The sequence below is a fragment of the Helicoverpa zea genome, chromosome 3, assembly GCF_022581195.2.
Source record: "Helicoverpa zea isolate HzStark_Cry1AcR chromosome 3, ilHelZeax1.1, whole genome shotgun sequence".
NCBI classification, from domain to species: Eukaryota; Metazoa; Arthropoda; class Insecta; order Lepidoptera; family Noctuidae; genus Helicoverpa; species Helicoverpa zea.
This window is the reverse complement of record NC_061454.1, coordinates 6,847,227-6,867,891: the sequence shown is the minus strand read 5'-3', so window position 1 is coordinate 6,867,891 and position 20,665 is coordinate 6,847,227. Positions and strand designations below refer to the sequence as shown.

At 36.0% G+C, this 20,665-nt stretch overlaps 3 protein-coding genes across 7 annotated transcripts; 1 reads left to right on the top strand and 2 right to left on the bottom strand.

Moving 5' to 3' along the window:
* Positions 1–294: 294 nt before the first annotated feature.
* On the bottom strand, positions 295–3,346 carry LOC124646091 (NADH dehydrogenase [ubiquinone] iron-sulfur protein 6, mitochondrial). The gene is made up of 3 exons (XM_047186134.1): positions 3,101–3,346; positions 1,481–1,657; positions 295–883 (listed from the first exon to the last, which is right to left on the bottom strand). The coding sequence occupies exons 1-3, from the start codon at positions 3,218–3,220 to the stop codon at positions 818–820; spliced, it is 363 nt and encodes a 120-aa protein (XP_047042090.1). The 5' UTR covers positions 3,221–3,346; the 3' UTR covers positions 295–817.
* A 2,029-nt stretch (positions 3,347–5,375) lies between these two features.
* Positions 5,376–8,117, top strand: LOC124645844. Of its 2 annotated transcripts, none has more exons than XM_047185779.1 (3): positions 5,376–5,509; positions 5,828–6,009; positions 6,833–8,117. In XM_047185779.1, exons 2-3 carry the CDS (start codon positions 5,865–5,867, stop codon positions 7,645–7,647), a joined length of 960 nt encoding a protein of 319 aa, XP_047041735.1. In that variant the 5' UTR covers positions 5,376–5,509; positions 5,828–5,864; the 3' UTR covers positions 7,648–8,117. The 2 variants fall into 2 exon arrangements, with proteins under 2 accessions (XP_047041735.1, XP_047041734.1); XM_047185778.1 differs by having other exon boundaries at positions 5,397–5,667.
* On the bottom strand, positions 8,110–20,038 carry LOC124645843 (kinesin-associated protein 3). 4 transcript variants are annotated; one of them, XM_047185775.1, is made up of 12 exons: positions 19,896–20,038; positions 18,923–19,114; positions 18,033–18,271; positions 17,331–17,895; positions 17,145–17,245; positions 16,657–16,890; positions 15,823–15,997; positions 15,043–15,270; positions 14,394–14,512; positions 13,957–14,101; positions 9,342–9,414; positions 8,110–8,773 (listed from the first exon to the last, which is right to left on the bottom strand). In XM_047185775.1, exons 2-12 carry the CDS (start codon positions 19,077–19,079, stop codon positions 8,668–8,670), a joined length of 2,142 nt encoding a protein of 713 aa, XP_047041731.1. In that variant the 5' UTR covers positions 19,080–19,114; positions 19,896–20,038; the 3' UTR covers positions 8,110–8,667. The 4 variants fall into 4 exon arrangements, with proteins under 4 accessions (XP_047041731.1, XP_047041730.1, XP_047041732.1 ...); XM_047185774.1 differs by having other exon boundaries at positions 19,861–20,022; XM_047185776.1 differs by having other exon boundaries at positions 18,923–19,080; positions 19,861–20,022.
* Positions 20,039–20,665: the final 627 nt, after the last annotated feature.

Below are 20,665 nucleotides of genomic sequence, written 5' to 3'. Positions count from 1 at the left end.
CTTATGCCCGTTTTCACCAACAATCTCTTAACATTTCCCTAACTAAGTGTTACTTAGAATAAGGGCTCCTCCAATAATAATGGTGATAAGGGACACTTAAACTTTGGTGAAAACGAAATTCGTATTAGGTGTTCCCTAAATTAAGGTATTTGTTGGTGAAAATGGGCATAAGCCCCTGACAAAAGTCAAAAATCTATTTCTAGTGAGCACCTTCATATTAAGAACCTCAGGTAGAAGACTGTGGGCATATCCAAAGAAATAGCTGTTTGTTTATGGTATTAATAAAATACAATAAAAATGAAATAAATATATATTTTACTTTCAGTTTATTCAACAACTACTATAACAAAGCAATTTTTAAGAAACTATGTAAGGAATACATACAGTAACTGCAGTCATTCATGAGAATATACATGCACTGTGACATGTTTATGGGGTGACTGGTAATACTGACCGATAGATGCTTGAACACATGGTTGTAATCATGGCTACAAAGAACTTTCCCACATAAACTGTTTTATTCGCATGAGTTTAATCACAAGAAGCATCGATTAACTAACAAGTTTTAGAAAAGTTCATGTGTTCAAGTATTGGTTATAAAAATACCAGTCACCCAATAGGTAGGTATTTTTTTTGTATTGTCACAATGCATTCCCTAAAACATCTAACTTCGGCTAAGTATGTGAGCAACATTTTTGTTTCAGTTATTTCAATGATGTAAACAAAACAAACACAATTTGGATATTTAGATGTGTTGTTATTTTATTGCTCGAGACTGTAGTACAAGCTTCTAGCTGTTTTTTTTTTTTTGTTTCATTTAGTGACCCTCTTTTTTTACAAAACGCAGTCCACAGTATCCGCAGGAGTGGTCACCAGGTTTGTCCTGAAATACAACCATAAATGTTAAGTACTTATCTGACGTTCAGCGTATTCTACTAATATTATAAATGTGAAAGTTTGTGAGAATGTATGGATAGATATTTGTTACGGATGGAGATATATGGTATACTCAGGTAAGTTATGCTGGCTACACTACACCATTAGGTATAAATCATTCATGGTTTCTACTATTAAACTTAAATTATCTGTAGTTCTGAGTTTCAGAAAAGTACTGAAACAAGTTTGAAATAAAACCACTGGAATGTTATTGAGTGTTGGGATACAAAAGTCCTCCACCTCCTCTTACAAATAGTGCCTAAACAGCGTAGGAATATCCACTGTAAAGTGAATTTACCTATGGTGGAAAACCGCCCCCCCTCCTCCCCCTTACGCCGCTACTGTTCAACAGCATTCTGTAGTTGGTGTTTGATTAATCAATCAACTATTCTATGTCCTTCTCCCAGGACTAGTCTCAGCTTAAAGGTTCACCCATTCTCGAGTTATAAAAAGTGTAACTTACATGACTTTCTTTGATATATATAGAAATAGATATACAAATGCAATGGTTTGAAACTCAAGAAAAAAAGTAACAACAACTTACCAAGTTAATATAGACTCGAGGATGGCCCTCAGGTCCACTGCCACCATCACACCACACTACCCTTTCCTTGACTTCTTTTGGTGGTACTTCTGCTATTAAGTTGACTGCCCAGTTGGGGTTGACTTGCTTAGGGGCATTCATAAATCGTACTAGCCTGTAGTCATCAGATTGCCATTTCTGTAAAAAAAAATAACAATTTTTAAACCAAAAATAAATAAAAGATAATATCTACACTTAATATACAATGGCCTGTGCCATATTGACATGTAATAAGTACTTATAAATTACTGTATGCGAGTAGAATAGTTCTTAGTTTTTATCCTGTTATGTAAGAACGATTCAATTCAAAATATGTCTGTAACCTTACGAAATAGCAGCTTAATTGAAAGCAATGGTATTAATTTTCTAATATTAAATATTATTATTATATCCATTTTGGGTCCTCTTCTCTTTAACTTATTTATAAATGACATTAAACAATGTTTCGTCAACTCTCGTTTTCTAATGTACGCAGATGACATTAAAATCTATTCTCCTTGTAAAACTATAGAAGATTGCTTACTACTTCAAGATGACCTAAACAGGTTGCACACTTATTGTACTATTAATAAGCTCTTTCTTAGTCTCCCAAAATGTCATGCTATTTCCTTCACTAAGAACAAAAATAAAATCAACCACATTTATTCCATTAACGACGTACCCCTAAAGACTGTGCGATCTGTACGTGATTTGGGTGTAATACTTGATTCCTGTCTACACTTTGACGCTCACCATGATGCAATAATAAACAAAGCATTTCAAATGTTCGGTTTTGTCATGAGATCCTCTCGTGACTTTGTGCGTCCCTCTACGTTCTTACTGCTTTACAAAACATTAATTAGATCTCAGTTAGAATACGCTTCTCCCATCTGGAATCCTTTGTACGAAAAGTATATTTCTGGTTTAGAAATGGTGCAGAAAAAGTTTCTGCGTTCTATGAACTATAGGTGTTATCACTCAAAAATTCCATACACACAATTATTAGAAAAATATAATATTTTGAGCCTACAGCACAGGCGAATGTTTTTGTCTGTTATGATGCTACATGGTTTGTGTAACAATAGATTCGACTGTACTGATTTAACCAATAAATTATGTTATACGGTACCCAGAACTGTCATCCGGCGCAGAGTGCGCGCCTTTCATCTGTTTTATCTTGAGTCCTGCAAAACGAATGCTGGAGTGCGTGTGCCTCTTCGCCGTCTTGCGGACATATATAACTCGCATTTCACACAACTTGACATATTTAATCTAGCTCATAATCAGTTTAAGATTAAAGCTGTTAAACTTTTGTCTGAAATTGTAATTATAGGCTAATCAACCGCAAATCTACTAAGTACTTTTATATATTTCATTTTTACTGTTTAATTTTGTCAGTGTAATCAGTTTTCATACTTTCTTTTTCTTTTCTTTTGTTAACTTGTGGATAATGGTATGGGTTGCATGATTGTTAAGTTAGTTTTAATATAATTTATCCGATAAGTTTTATTATGTAACTGTTTTTTATCCCTAAATAAATAAATAAATAAATAAATATTTCTTATTCTAATCAGTTTTTTGAATAAATAAATATTTTGGTACTTGGCCTGTATGCGTAGAAACATCTTCAATTTTGGTAGACATGCATCGGGTTGTAGATGGTGCGACACGGCCGAGCATAACGTATCGTTTCATATGGAGTTTTGACAATGTTCTGTTCATTTTTGTCTTTAATATGGTAGGTAATAATAACTCTTTCGAAAAGCAGATCAATAAAAACTTATTAGTTCTCTTCGGACTCGTGTAGTGAAAACTTTGCAGACGGATTGTCCATTGACAGTGACAGAACTGACAAACAGGAAATTCACACAGCTGACACCACCATAAGGCCCCAGTACACGTTGGTCCAAGTGCGGCCAATACACGCCATCACCAATGTGTACACGGGGTATTTGTGCAGGTTGGCGGACATTTGTCAAGGTTGGCGCGCATTCGGCGAGTTGTCGGTTTTTTGGGCACACATCAAAGGAATCTTGGCCCAGCTTGGCGTGTGGTGTTTACACATTCGGCCAATGTTTATTTCGTCACTGACCGCTGAGGATAGTACACTTTTGTGTTGCGTGTAAAAGTAAATATAGTAGTAAATATAGTAGTGTAGTATAATATAAGTATATATAGTAGTGTAGTATAATATAAATATATATGGTATTGTACAAATAAACAGCCGCAGCCGTAACTACCTCGACGTCCATCGCAAGTGGTTTGCCAGGCAGCAATGAGCCATGCGCCAATGTGTAAACACCATTTGATCGTGGCCTACATTTGTGCATTGCGCAGCTTGGCCCAACACAGGCCAACGTGTACTGGGGCCTATAGACATAATATTAGTAAACAGGACTGCGCACCTTTACCCAAAAAACGCGAGTCGAGTGAAACAGTTAGTACCGAGGCCGTCTGTCCCTTTCTAATAGGGTGACTATGAGATTAAGCTATGTGAGACAAATCCGAATTTGCTAAGATTATTAAACACAGATTGGTATTGAAATTTTCGCAGTTTGTGACCTTAAGGCCCCAGTACACGTTGGCCTGTGTTGGGCCAAGCTGCGCAATGCACAAATGTAGGCCACGATCAAATGGTGTTTACACATTGGCGCATGGCTCATTGCTGCCTGGCAAACCACTTGCGATGGACGTCGAGTTAGTTACGGCTGCGGCTGTTTATTTGTACAATACCATATATATTTATATTATACTACACTACTATATATACTTATATTATACTACACTACTATATATACTTATATTATACTACACTACTATATTTACTTTTACACGCAACACAAAAGTGTACTATCCTCAGCGGTCATTGACGAACTAAACATTGGCCGAATGTGTAAACACCACACGCCAAGCTGGGCCAAGATTCCTTTGATGTGTGCCCAAAAAACCGACAACTCGCCGAATGCGCGCCAACCTTGACAAATGTCCGCCAACCTGCACCAATACCCCGTGTACACATTGGTGATGGCGTGTATTGGCCGCACTTGGGCCAACGTGTACTGGGGCCTTTAAAATACTAATATAGGCTTTTAATAATTAGCGGGAATTAGCAGTATAAAAGCAGGGAGATTCGAAGTGAAGACTGATTTTTTTTTGGATTTTTGCTTAACATATAGACTGCTGAGCCGTTTATGTCGCCTTTCTTCATTTTTTGGGAAGCTATAACAATAGTACAACAGTTTTAATATCCATCACCCATATTTTGACTCATTACAAGAATTCATGGGCACCCTAGTTGTTTGATTTACGAAAATGTTATTATTAGCTAACCTGTGGAACGATATATTGCAACCACCATAGGATTCAGTTTGACAAGTATAAACGCAACACTTTTTCACCATTTAAATAGTTTAAATTGATTTAATACAAAAAATATAAACAAAATTTTTAATGCTGATTACGCGCCAAGAATGTTCATGGTTACCGCTAGAAAATAAAAATGTATGTTGTTTATGTTTTAAGAATAAATACGAATAAATTAATGCGATTGTTATTAATTTGTTGACTTACAATTGTTAAAATAAGATAAAAATATAAGTGATTCAATTGTTTTTTTTGGAAGACAAAACTGTTGATCACAACATTTTTTTATGCTGGCAAGGTGTTAGAAAGAGACAAACAGCCTCCGTTCTAACTGTCCCTCTCGGCTCGGATTTGCCTCTGTTTATTATGCAACCAATTTAGTACCTTATTGCGTTAGGATAGAGTTCATTTTCGTAAATATATATTTTGAGCGTGCGCAATCTTGTTTAGTATATTACATCTATGGACACCACAGAGTACATTAAAATATAGACATTTTCAGTAACAAAGAACCACAAAGAACAAAGAGTAAAGTGCTTTCTATGGCACTGACGGCAACAAAATGTCAACTGCATCAAAACAAACAGCCCGGTGGTTTGCCTTTGCACATTTCTTTGGAATTTATCCACTCTAAAGACTTTAATTAATGTATCTACTATCTTTAATTTCTTTAATTAATGCATCTGTCTTGAATCACTCACATGAATAATAAATAATGCATGCGAGTTATTAATATTTTTCGTACCAAACACGCTCTCATAATTTCGCTGGTCGAGTACATATTGAATAAAAACGACTATCAGAGGGTAAAAGAGCATTTTGTTTATATTTATTAATTGATTGTAATAAATTAATAAATAATTATTTATATTTGAACTCACCATACCATTAATTCTAAAAATTTTTTGGTGCCCCTTTTTGCGATTATCTATAATAGTTATCAAATTATTTTATGCATTCTTCTAGGTACAATAAGTAATATAAGTTCTGTGAATAAAACAACATGTCACGCTGTTCAGACGAAGAATTAATAAAAGTTGTTCAACAATATCCTATTATTTATCAACCAGTACCAAATGATGTGACACTGAGTGCCCACAAGAATAATTTGAAGATTGTCTGGGATGAGATCTATAAGAATCTGAAATGTAAGTTTAGGTATCATTGTATCTTGAATAAGTACATAAATAATAATATTGTTTGGCTAATGGTGAATATTTGCATAACCAAGTGGCCAAGATCATCCACCAGCAGCTTGCTCTGCAATACAAACTTGTAGATCTTGAGGTACTGTACTACAGGTATGCGCCCAACCCAGTTCTCGAAAAGGACCATATCACGTTGTATTGGGATTGATCCATCATCACTGACAGGACTATTGTAGCCAATAAGTCTGATATTGTGGTGATAGGACGATTAGCGCGCTGCACGGTGATAATCGATGTCGCCGTTCCGCATGTCGAGAACCTAGTGAAAGCTGAGAAAGAGAAACAAAAATAAAGTATCTTGACTTAGCGCATGAGGTTGTCGCCATGTGGAAAGTCCACATGGCTGTTATTGTGCCAATTGTTTACAGCCAATGGTCCAATAGCCAAGAGCCTCGACCGACACCTCATGAGCCTCTCGTTAGGCGGCTGGATCAGGGACTGATTCAGAAGGCAGTACTCCTTGATACAGCGTGTATTGTGAAGAGGTTGACTCTCGGACCCTAACCACACCTTGGCCATCTATTATCTATTCGTAAATGTTTTTTTATTTTTGAATTGATGAATTTAATATTTAATAATGTAAAAAAATATGTTGAGAAATCAATAAATGAACTACCATAGCTATTAATATATTGCATAAATAATTCTCGATTCTCCTAATTTTAATTAAGCCCCAGAATGTAATGTTATTTTCTTCTCAATAAACATTATTTTATTGAATGGAGCATTAGAAAAATAGCTCAAGTAATGTTTTTGTTTTCAGCTAACCGTCTCAGGGTTCGGTGGTATGAGAAATATCACACATACATAAAGTTAATGATGTTGATTGATACTGGAACTGTATCAAAGAAGGTTCTACAGGCCTGCAAGGACACTAACAAGTTTTTAGATGGCAGCTTAAGTTTTTTAGATCCATACATAAGCAAAGAAACTTACTTGAAAATACCATTTCATGTCCACAAAACTATAAACACCAGATTTGGTTTACCATTAAAACATGGTCAAAGTACAAATGAAAATATTGATTACAGTATGAATACTGTTACTCATGATCAAGTGTTATCCTTATTACAAAACAGGAGTGACTGTACAGAGAGCTTTGATATGAATTTTCTTTTTCCCATAGTTTATAAAGCCATACAACGTAAATTAAAGGAGCTACTATCACTAGAAGAGAAAGATAATGATGAAACAAAAACATCTCCACAACAAGATCTACAATTAGAAAGTGAACTCATGATTGATGAAAATATTAAGATAGAAAATCAAGATGACATTGACACACTTGAAGAAAACATGTTACTTGATACTGATACAATTCTTGAAGATGATAATTTAGAACTAATTTTACCAGATGGCCAAATAGTGTATGATGAGTCAACTGTTTGTGAAGATCTAACTGAACACAGTACAGTGTCCAATAATAATGAGTTTATGGGCAATATGAGTGATGTTAACATGAGAGAATTTTTCAATGATCTGGGTGAAACCATGAGTGCAGAATTGTCAAATAGGAAACAAAAGTTACTTCAATTACGAATAAATGAACTACTAAGAAATACATTCGCACAGAAGTGACTCAAATGCATATATTAAAGTATTTCTTTTGATGTTAGTTGATGATATGTTTATAGTTTGACATGGCGATTTCTAAGATGTAGCATCATGTTTAGGAAAATCCAAAATATTTATCAGTTCATGCAGATACAAAAAGCTGGTTGTCAAAGAAACCAAAAGTTTTTTATACTTCATGTCAGTTAGGTAAGGGGATCAATTTTATTTTTTGTTTTATAATGAGAAATAAGTACTTAATGACTATGTATGCGTTATATGTAAAACTGCAGTTTTAATAAAATAATTAGTTTTCAATTTGATACTACTTCTAGTACTACGTCTAGTATCTGACAAGGTTTTGGTCAACTCATCCCGCTTACAACTGATTGTGCAGGACAAGTCCACATTAATATTTTTACTATTTTTCCTTACAACTGCACTGCTTAAAATTCATTCCTGTATATATTTATAAATAAAACTATGTACTTATTGCACTGGTTAATTTTATTACCTTATGTTTCAAAATAATTTAGATTTACATAATTTATTTAATGAATTAAAAACCTAGGTAGGTATGATGGCGCTTCCTCACCGGGAGATTTGGCGTGTAATGTAACATTATAGATTGATTCTAGTTTGTACATTACAATGCTACCTTCTTGACTGACGAATATTCGCTTGTAATGAAACAGTTAAAGAGTTGAATTTTCCAGTATTCATTTTTAATTTATTTGTTTCACTCGAAGCAGTCATTATTTTGAGTGCGATATAAAAGAAACGATAGGTATTGGTGCCATGCCTACAAAAAAGCGCATTGACGTTACAAGCTGTATCGAGATATTACCAGCACATTGTATTATTACAAGGTGCGCTTTATAAATCACGGTCCCTTCATCCGATGTAAACTTGTTTTGTATCATTACAAAGCTTTCTCCCTTATTGACTGCGCGCTGTCGAGGCTGTAACGTTGCCTACAATACACGCGAATGCTCCCGGTGAGGTAGAGCTCTTATGGTATGACATTTATTGATGAGAAATCACTACTCAGGCAAAAATATTAATGTCCTTAGCAAACTCGTCCTTTTCAGTAGACTTTACTATGTTATCTGTTCCACCGTAAAATTCATCTGCCCGGTCGTTTAACGTGTTTCTGAAAAAACAAAAAAAAAACAATTGTCAGCTTCCGAATAGAAAGATTCAGTAATAGAAATGCGGTTTTTTTGTTACTTCGACGACGAGAAATAAGAGCAGGAAGTAACTAATAGGCAGGGGGCGCAAACGAAGCGAAAGAGACTTTAGAATTAAGGAAAATCCAGCCAAGAGCGTGTTGGGCCACAGTCAGTGTAGGGTTCTGTAATTTCCCGATTATAGCTCCTGCTTGTCGTATCCCGTCCAAAGTACAGCGAACATTATCAAAAATGTGTTGAGCAAGCCACTATTCGTTTTAAATACATACATACTTATCTTACTATAAATCAGACGTCAGGATCACTGAGATTATCCGGACATGGCGAAACTAAACTATAAAGTTGACTACGGAACCCTAAAAAAAGAACACTCGAACAAGAGAGGGAGAGCAGAGCAAGTGCGAATATTTGGTTAGCTTGTGGAATCATAGTATGTAACCTTATGATTAGTTGCGCCATGTCTGTCTGTCCGTTCCTCCGCGTTTAATTAAACGATTTTATTAATAAAAATTAAGTAAAACCATAAAGTACCTGCTGTTGACGCGATTCAAACTAACATCTCCAGAAAAACTATCAGAGTCATCATTTAGTGAAGTCTGTGAATCTGAAAACAAAATGTTTAAATGTTAGGTTGATACAAAATCGAGTTTCATATCTATACTATATTATTCATATTATAGAGCTGAAGAGTTTGTTTGTTTGCTTGAACACACTAATTTCAGGAAATACTGGTCTGATTGAAAAAAAAAAACTCAGTGTAGCTAGATAGCCCATTTAGCGAGAAAGACTGTTTATATGCTATATATATCACCACGCTAAGACCAATAGGGGCAAGGCACTTATGAAGAATGTTTCAAAATCGGGGTTGTTATTTTCCTGAGACATAGACGTCTATCTGCCAGTTGCAGAAAGATCCGTTTAAATTAAAGCTACTATAAATCTTATGCTAACATTTAAAGAAGCTTTAACTTTAATGGATCTTTCTGCAAATGACGGTATGACTGACAGATTTGTTTCCCTTAAAATTTTCTAACACAAAAGCGTGTTAAAAAGTCAGGTAGCATCATAGACATAATATTAGTAAACAGGACTGCGCATATAAACCCAAAAAACGAGCCGAGTGAAACAGTTAGTACGGAGGCTGTCTGTCCCTTTCTAATAGGGTGACTATGAGATTAAGCTATGTGAGACAAATCCGAATTTGCTAAGATTATTAAACACAGATTAGTATTGAAGTTTTAACTTACGCAGTTTGTGACCTTAAGATACTTATAGAGGCTTTTAATAATTAGCGGAAATTAGCAGTATAAAAGCAGGAAGATTCGAAGTGAAGACTGTTTTTTTTTTGTATTTCTACTTCATATATAGACTGCTGAGCCATTTATGTCGCCTTTCTTCATTTTTTGGGAAGCTATAACAATAGTACAACAGTTTTAACCCATATATTGACTCGTTACAAGAATTCATGGGCACCCTAGTTGTTTGGTTTACGAAAATGTTATTATTAGCTAACCTGTGGAACGATATATTGCAACCACCATAGGATTCACTTTTGCAAGTAGAAACGCAACACTTTTTCACCATTTTAATAGTTTAAATTGATTTAATACAAAAAAATATAAACAAAATTTTAAATGCTGATTACGCGCCAAGAATGTTCAGGGTTACCGCTAGGAAATAAAAAAAAGCAAAATAAAAATTTATGTTGTTTATGTTTTAATAATAAATACGAATAAATTAATGCGATTGTTATTAATTTGTTGACTTACAATTGTTAAAATAAGATAAAAATATAAGTGATTCAATTGTTTTTTGGGAAGACAAAACTTTTGATCACAACATTTTTTTTATGCTGGCAAGGTGTTAGAAAGAGACAAACAGCCTCCGTTCGAACTATCCCTCTCGGCTCGGATTTGCCTCTGTGTATTGTGCAACCAATTTAGTACCTTATTGCGTTAGAATAGAGTTCATTTTCGTAAATATACACTTCTGGACACATCTATTGGCCCACCTTAGAGTTTAGGTTTTGATGGCCTCTACCGAAATATGATAGCTAGATTGAACAAAAACTGATGATGCAGTTTTAAACCTGATACATTTTACCTTCTTTTTGGATCGTATTGTTTTAAATTTGAATTCAGAATACCATACGACATGGAGCTACGCCTAACAAGTCGGATATGTGCCTCGTTAATGGCAATTGATTTTTGAATAAAAAACATGTTTTATCAAATAAAGGTTTAATTTAATAACGTGTGTTGCCTCCATGGGCGTCTACCACAGCTCTCATACGATTAGGCATAGAGTTTATCAACCGCTGTATGAAGTTTTGAGGGATCATCTCCCATTTCTCTTCTATGGCAGTTTTCAACTCCTGCATCGTCTGGGCAACTGGCTGACGAGCCATAACACGTCTTTTTAGCTCGTCCCACATGTGCTCAATGGGGTTCATATCTGGACTTCTGGCTGGTCAGTCCATAACTGTGATATTCACATCCCGAAGATATTCCCTGACGATGCCGGCCGCATGGGCTCTTGCATTATCATGCATAAAATGGAAATTTGGGCCCAAATAGTCCGTGTATGGTATCACGTGAGGTCCTAAGCACTTACGAATGTACCTTTCAGCATTTAATGTTGGCAGCCGTGGTCCTGTAACAACCTCAAGTTGAGTTTTACCGCTCGCCGATATACCGCCCCAGACAATCCTTGAGCCACCGCCATAAGCAACCCTCTCTTCAAAGCAGCATTGTGCGAAACGCTCTCCGTTACATCGGTAGACCTTCTTCCTTCCATCATTGCCATGTAACACAATTTTAGACTCATCAGAAAAGAGTACACGGCTCCAATCTTGCTGTGTCCAATTTAAGTGACTGCATGCGAAATGAAGGCGCGCTGTTCGGTGGGCTCGCGTTAGTTTGGGCCCATTAGCTGGCTTGTGTGGTACCATATCGCGTTCTTTTAACCTTCTCCGAACAGTTCGAGCGCTCACAGATACTCCGTGGAAGTCGCGAAGTTGTTTTTGTATCTCAATAGAGGTAAGGTGACGATTTCTCAAGCTGGTCGTCACGATGAATCGATCCTGCCTTTCAGTTGTGACCCGAGATCGTGGCCTTCCTTGGCGACGAACAAAGCCGCCGGTCTCTAGGTACCTCCGATAAACATTTCGGACCGCAGATCGCCTTAAATTAAGTTGAGCACTCACGTTTCTTTGGCTGTGTCCGCCCTGAATAAGTGCCACAGCTTGGGCGGCGACTTCAGGTGAAGTATCCATAAATTATTGAGAGAACCTCACCTTAATGTTAAGAATAAGTAATGTTTGTTGCAAAACCAAAGATATCAATCACTTTTTCAAGAATTAAATCCAAGTAAACCAATAAAACCAAGTTTTCTTAGTAATCGATTGTTTGATATCAACAAGCAGGCTCCAAATTGTCTCTTGTTTCTTTAAATTCCGTATTCGAAATTCAAAAAAAGACTATTGAATGAAATTGTGAATGTGCAAGGTGCTAATATAAAAATTTAGCTAGGACCAAACGAAATTGAAAATACAAGGTGGGCCAATAGATGTGTCCAGAAGTGTATATTTTGAGCGTGCGCAATCTTGTTTAGTAATATTTTCTTCTATGATCAAATCACTATTGTTAGCTGCCAGTGGTTACATAAAGGGCAGCAGAGACGAGCGACCATCGACACCCCACCATTCAGTCGTGTACATAGATGTAATATAATAAACAAGATTGCGCACGCTCGAAATATATATTTACGTAAATGAACTCTATTCCAACGCAATAAGGTACTAAATTTGTTGCATAATACACAGAGGCAAATCCGAGCCGAGAGGGATAGTTAGAACGGAGGCCGTTTGTCTCTTTCTAACACCTTGCCAGCATAAAAAAATGTTGTGATCAACAGTTTTGTCTTCCCAAAAAAACAATTGAATCACATATATTTTTATCTTATTTTAACAATTGAAAGTCAACAAATTAATACAAATCGCATCAATTTATTATACGAATAAATTATTTATATAAATTATTATTCTTAAAACATAAGCAACATTTTTTTTTTTTTTCTAGCGGTAACCCTGTACATTCTTGGCGCGTAATCAGCATTTAAAATTTTGTTTATATTTTTTGTACTAAATCAATTTAAACTATTTAAATGGTGAAAAAGTGTTGCGTTTATACTTGTAAAAGTGAATCCTATGGTGCTTGCAATATATCGTTCCACAGGTTAGCTAATAATAACATTTTCGTAAACCAAACAACTAGGGTGCCCATGAATTCTTGTAATGAGTGAAAATATGGGTGATGGATTTTAAAACTGTTGTACTGTTGTTATAGCTTCCCAAAAAATGAAGAAAGGCGACATAAATGGCTCAGCAGTCTATATATGAAGTAGAAATACAAAAAAAACAGTCTTCACTTCGAATCTTCCTGCTTTTATACTGCTAATTCCCGCTAATTATTAAAAGCCTTTATAAGTATCTTAAGGTCACAAACTGCGTAAGTTAAAACTTCAATACCAATCTGCGTTTAATAATCTTAGCAAATTCGGATTTGTCTCACATAGCTTAATCTCATAGTCACCCTATTAGAAAGGGACAGACAGCCTCCGTACTAACTGTTTCACTCGGCTCGTTTTTTGGGTTTATATGCGCAGTCCTGTTTACTAATATTATGTCTATGGTCGTGTATCTCTGCTTGGAGGATTCCATTTTCGAACGTCATTGTGACAAGACATAATACGATTTTGCCGCGCTTTTGAATATTTTGGTTCAATCATAGTTGATTTTCATGTTAAAACTATTTCTTGTTATTTCCTTGTTAAATAAACCTGCTTCTGGTTCTTAAAACTATAATATTTTTACGCTAACCAAAGTAAGGACAAAGTGCAGTTTAGGGAATTCTTTAACGGTTGAAAGCTAAAACTTGTGTTTGGGCATATTTTATTTATATTGGTTAAGACTCCACAATTATGGTAATGATTACCACTGTGGGTTTTAAAAATATTTGGAATCAAAAACTTTTTCACAAAAAATGGAGAAGAAATAAAAAATAGACAAAATAAAACTTTTCACAGGGCTTAAGAAGTCGGTGGCGAATGGATACCATTTCTAATATACTTAAAGCAAGATAGATACCTGACGTAGTAAGGCGATGTGTCGTAAGATACTCGGCTGACAGGTAGGGAGGCAGGTCGTCTGTAGCGTCTCCTGTGCCACCCTCAGCGCCGAGAGTTTCCACTACCGACAGCCACTGGCCGTTGTGACATCGAAATCTTTCCACCTAGAGAAAAACCAAAGTGACAAGCATATATCAGAATAGTGGCTTCAACCATAGCTGGCTTAGTATTTGCCTCAGTTTTTCAAGGGCTGGCGAAAATAGAGCACCCGTATATTTTCTAGCCAGTGATCTGCGCGGACTGGCGCCAGAATTACTGGCTTCTTGTAAACTCTCCATAATAGACGGGCGCTCTATTTTCGTCAACGCTTGTAAAACTGAGGCAAATACCAAGCCAGCGATGGTTGCCAGTCTTATAGGCTTCGTGTAAACTATGCTGTAATTTAATAAGTCGTACCTTTATTCTAGCTGCCCACTCATTTTGCATCTGTGAAATGATGTCAAGGCAATTGTCGCACATTTTACGTATCTCCGAGTTCTTATCTTGCATGAGATCGATAAGATATGCTGGAGCTTCTGCAAAATTTACAATTTCCAAGTTATTATTATAATACATACATACATTATTGATTATGTTATTATTGATTTTATTGTCAGACATTCCAATCAAACTGTTATCAAATCTATTAGTATTAAGTATTAAACCCACTTTGTGGCATAGCAGGTACGAGTGAGTCCAGATTAGGCAAGTACCATGTACAAGTTTTATAAGTTTTCATATACTTTCTAAGTATACATATGGACACCTATGACTTTTTTAGGCCCAGACTGTCATTTGATCATCTTTCGCAGTCGTTACGGGTAGTCAGACGACCAGTAAGTCTGACAACCAGTCTTACCAAGGGGTAATAGGTACTGGGAATAAAAGTAAATATTTAAGGGCTCGCATGCAACTGTCTTGAGGAAACCTGGACTATAAAGTTTGAAATCGCCACCCCGCATTTAGCTAGCGTGGTGATTAACGCTTAATCCTTCTCCGTGGAAGAGGAGGCTTGTAAGGCTGCAACAGTAATAGAATGCAGCTGTGGGCGGCAGTGACGACGTACCAGTGCGCTGCACGAGGTAGTCGGCGGCGCGCGGGTGCGCGAGCAGCTGGCGGAAGGCGAAGACGGTCTGCAGCACGTGGTCGTCGTCGGCCTGGCGCAGACGCAGGTGCGCCACGAGCGCGTGCGCGGCGCCGGCGCGCAGCAGCGCCGCGGCCGCGCGCTCGTCGCCGCTCAGCGCGCCCGCCGCCACCACGCCCTCCAGCACCAGCTCCGGGTCCGCACTACCCTCTGACCACGACACATATACATTGCTCAATGAGAGGTTTTCTTTTTGAGGATAAAAAAGTTCCCAAGAAATTTATAGATGGCGTTGTACCTACTATCTTATTGGGCCTTTGCCGAAATGCAAAGGTCTAAATAGAAAACAATCGCATGATTACATAAACTTACAGATTTTTGCACAAATTACTTTCGAAATCTCTCGAAAAATTCGGACAAGAATCTGACCGTCTCCTTTCTCCTTTTATTCAATTTTTATTTCTTATGTTCTATGTTTTAAATTGTTGTTGACAAGCATGTTTCTTTTTAAGATACATGACATTGATATGCATGTTACAAAGACTGTACTAAAGACTTAATTTTATCATTGTTTCAATTTAATTTTAAGGTTTTTTTATGTTTTTGTTTAACTTGGCTGAACTTTTTATTATATTAATATAAATAAAGTTACTGACGATGGACTGAGTGTTCAATAAAGTCCTCTGACAAGGGTAAAATGTGCAAGAAAACAATGATTTACAATAGGAGGAAACATTTACCTAAATGATATAAATACCTCACCTGGATCTAAAATTTTCATAATACAGGGAATCAAATTGTATCTTTCTACGACTGCGAATATGTCGATGTTGTTATTGATGTTTAGTATGTTATTGAGAGTTCCCAAACATTCCACTGTAAATTCTTCACTGGCATCTCCGTTTGTGACAGCGCCTGCTATGTCGCCAACAAATTCCTGTGACAAAAATATATACCTTACTTACTTATATCAGCCCATCTCGGAAGGGGTATTTTTATCTTTTAGATAGAGGACAAAGTTAATTGAATTTAGAACGTCATGTGTATTGTTTGTAAATATCTAAAACTCAGGCTAGGAACCTTCTTGTACCTTTATGTACTTTTTTTATTAATTTACGTTGCGCACACCATTGCTTTTCTTCATTTAGTGTTGTCAAAGTCAAAAACGTTTATTGAAACTAGGCTAGTTTTTAGCACTTTTTCACGTCCACCCCCAAAACGCCCCCCTTTCACTTTGTTGGTGTTGGTGGTTTCCTGGCTGAGGGGGGATGAAAAGTTATGTGTCGAGTGCAAAGATTTTTCACCTTATGCTCGATTCAAGGTACAAGGTTAAGGTTCTTTTTTTTTAAACAGAAAGTTTTTGCAACATGTTCAAGAAACCAGAATTGAATTTTCTTCTAAGATACCAATGAGGTACATAGGTACCTTTCTATAGCCGCGCAAATATCACATTTTATGGGTCATTTTTATCGAATCTATGTGAAAATCATTATAGAAAATCAATCCTAAATTGTACGTACATACTTAAATATGTTTCTAGCAATTATCTTTCACCAAATTGTACTTAGTATACCTTATATATAGTTTTGAACTTACCACAAAAAGAGGTTTATTGATGGCGTGATGGGAGAGGTTGCGCACGAGCTTCATGAGCATGGCGTTGCGGTGGCGGAAGGCGCGCGCCAGCAGGTCGCGCAGCCGGCCCTCGCCCGCCATCTGCTGCGCCGCGCGCTCGCACCACGCCAGGTTGATGCACAGCGCCAGCAGCACGTCCGTCGTGCCCGCGCCCGCGCCCTCGCCGCCCACGTTCAGCAGCAGCATGTCCGTCAACTGCAACCAATAGATTATTCTTTGTACACCAAGAAAACAACCCCACGTTCAGCAGCATGTCCGTCAACTGCAACCAATAGATTATTTTTTGTACACCAAGAAAACAACACAGGCAATCAGAACACACAAAGAACAGTACAATTGGCGGGCTTATCGCTAAACAGGGATATCTTCTTTGGATGGAGTTTATCTGAAGAATAATCATTCACAATAACATGGGGTAAACAGTGGCTTTCAATTTAATATGTACTCACCAGTTTAACACAGTCAGATTGCGTAAACATCAGTTTGACTCTATCATCCATACTCAAATGGTATAGAATTTTCATAGCCAGGTTAATGTGTTTGTCATCACCTGTAATTTTTGGTTTTAAATAACGTTAGAAGTTTACACAGGTCATTAGTATTACCACAATCTTCAAAATAAATTCTTAACTTACTTGTAAACTGTATAAACTTTGGTAATAAGCCTAATTTTATCATTTTGTTTCGCAATTTTGTATCAAACGTTAAATTAAACAACAATTTCAAAGTGACGTTGACTAGATCAGCATTAGAAGAATCCATCAATGGTGCTAATTTTTCAACTATTCCTCGGGATGCCATGCTATTTTTATTTTCTATGAAAATGGAAAGTTTTTGTAGAAATGATACTATTAGAATGAGGAGGTCAATATTTGAATGTCTCTCCATGGCTCCGATAAGCAAGCCAACAATATCTTTTTTATGCATTTTCTCTTCAACTTTTATGTTGTCTGCTATATTCAGCAGCATGTAAAAGGCAACTCTCAACAACTGCTCCTGTCGCTTTGATAGTGTTTTTAATTTGCGCTTCATTTGTTCTTCATCGCTTTTTGATAGAAAGTCGTCAGAGGCGCTACATAGGTCTTCATGGTAACTGGACACTAGCGTCCTTGACTTTTGCATATTTACATCAGCAACAGCCCATGTTCCTGACTTTGGACGACGCTTTGGTTCGGGAATACGACTTTTCGGCAATTCACTCTAAAAGAAATACATACTCTATTAAAAATACTGCGATTATATAACTCAATATCATTCTATAGGTCCCAGTGCTGAATAAAGTTAATTTTTATTCAGGTGTGGTATAGTACCTATAGTTCCCTGTATGTTTTTCTTACCTTATCAGGTGTTACAACCTGCTTTTTTCCTTCGACTTTTTCCTTCCATTGATCATATCTTTTCAGTTCATAATCTATTACATCCATACACAATGATCCGATTTTGTATTGAATAATGACAGGATGAAATTCATTATAAGTAGAGAAGCAGAAGAATGTGTAGACTATGTTTGTGCTTAATTCAATACTCCTTTTCCATTCCTCTCTTAGAACTCTTGACAGGGCACTAAGCAAAGCCTCTAGAAAAACACATTTTAATGATAAAAATATTAATTTTTCAGATAAGCTTTGAATGTTATCTTAATCCTAGTTAGTTATTTATAGGTAAGCCTTTAGGGTACAAACAAACAAAAAATTTAGACAAACAAACAAACAAAAAAATACAAATTTTTTTGTTTGTAAAGAAAGAACCGGTTTGAACAATTCTTACATTGTTGGAAAGCTACACTCTTCTGCTACTAACATAAGCTAGATTCTATCAGGGTATGGTTAGTAGTTCCCACAGGACGAAAGTGAAACTGCGGGAAAACAGCTAGTATTGGTATAGATGTATTGCTATCGCAACTAAATATAGATGGAAAACATTTCGAATCCCAAGTCTAGAAAAAGATTACAAGATTTGTTTAACACTAACTGACCATTTAAAGAAAGCTTGTAAAAAGTAAATTGATTTGTTCATTGCTAATATTACAAGTAAATTAAGCATTTAATAATATAATAATGCACTCCAAAAAGTTGTCCAGTTGTACGATTGCCTCATGCATGATAGAAGTAGTATTATTGTGAGACTAAAAGACAAAGATGAATTGTTCTTTAAATAACAATATGTAAAAGAAACTTGTCACTAATCTTCCACTCCACAATAGGCATCAAATAAATATTCATCTTACCATTCCTTGCCAGTTCTATTAGATTATCAGGATTTCTTGCAAGCTGCAGGATCAGAGCAGATCCTTTAATTTTTTCTGGTATGTCATCATAGAGTAGTTCAACATAATCATCTATGCAATTTAATACAGCAACTGGTACACTCTCTACTGGACTCATCCTAATACAAACTTAATTTCTTAGTACGCAGCAACCTATGAATGTTAAATGTAAGTTTTGTAATAATGTGCAACATATAAACGTGAAAGTTGGTACAAGGTCATATTACATCCTCCTAATAAAATAAATGCTGAAGTTCATATATTAGGTATGATGTTTTATGAGGGTATATTTATTACTTTTGCACACTAAAACAACTATCTGGATTTTGATGAAACTCATTAGTCAATAACATGTAAGCTACCAGCTATCAATGTGTGGGAAGAGGTCCCCTTGGGATTTCAATGTAAGTAAATAGTACATATCATGCTAAAAAGTCAAGGTCTCTAAGATGGCATAATGGTCGATTAGGAAAATATCCAGAAATGGAGAAGGCATTAATCTATCATTTTAGTATTTGAGACACTATAATGCAGTTTGATCATTGGATTTTGTTTATAAATTGTAGGGTTTATAACGGTTAGTGGTCAATTGTGGTAGATAAAAACGTAGTAAGGCAGGCGAATTGCTGTTTCTTATATTGTTGTTTTGAAAGTAAATCAGTCGAGGTAAACAGAGTAAAATAAGTATTTGAAGACATACAATGACCTTCTAATCGAAATGTTTGGAAGGTATTGCGTTAACGTTATTCAAGACTTATTTTACCTTAGTTTCTACCTGTACAAGATGGTTTTCTAGAAAAAATATTTCTACATCCATCTGATCTAATCAATTTGTCATTGTTAAAACTACTTAAAGATTACAATAATGGCATTAAAAGAATCGCTTCTTGCTTAGTTACCTTGCGTTTTGAATATATATAACACACGGACAAACCTTCGGAGTATTTTGAAGCGAATACAATCAAATCACTTTATGAAGAATTATTAGATGAATAATTTGTGCTCGAAAAAATCAATACAAAACACAGACATGAAACAGATGTTTATTCCACCATAGACTGAATAAATTTATTCTTCATTCTCTATGGCTAAATGCACAGAACATGAAATATGATAAAAAAAACCTTTTAACAAGTGATGTCCTATCCGTCCAAAATCGATATAGATGATTTACAAAACAGTATCCATAAACCTTTGATTATATATATGTCTAGATGGAGTGTCACCATACAATCCCAACAAAGAAGCTGTGACAAAATTGTTATGCATGTGTGCGTGTAGATGTCATTTTACACTGCGCGTTGACGTAAATAATGATACCAGCTTCTAAGATTCTCCCATAAATAATGAAAAAAATAGACTAATTAAATAAGTTTGTATACATAATGTCATTCGGTTTAACTATAACTTAATAGAAAATTGAACCTTGCTTGTCACTGCTCCTTTTGTAAGTCTTCGGCGCCCTATCTTGTCGACAGTACTCATGTCCTTGCTGCGTAAGTGATCGGAACACACTACGGTATTTTTTGTTGGTGTCCACATCGCATCTCCACGGCTTTTTTTAATGCAGTCTATCCACTGACTCCTAACAACAGGATCACTTGGAATTCTATTAAACAATGATGTTAGGTTGATGACCATAATTTACTAATCAAATAATAGTAGATAATATTTTTTTATATAAATTATACCTATTTTTCTTTT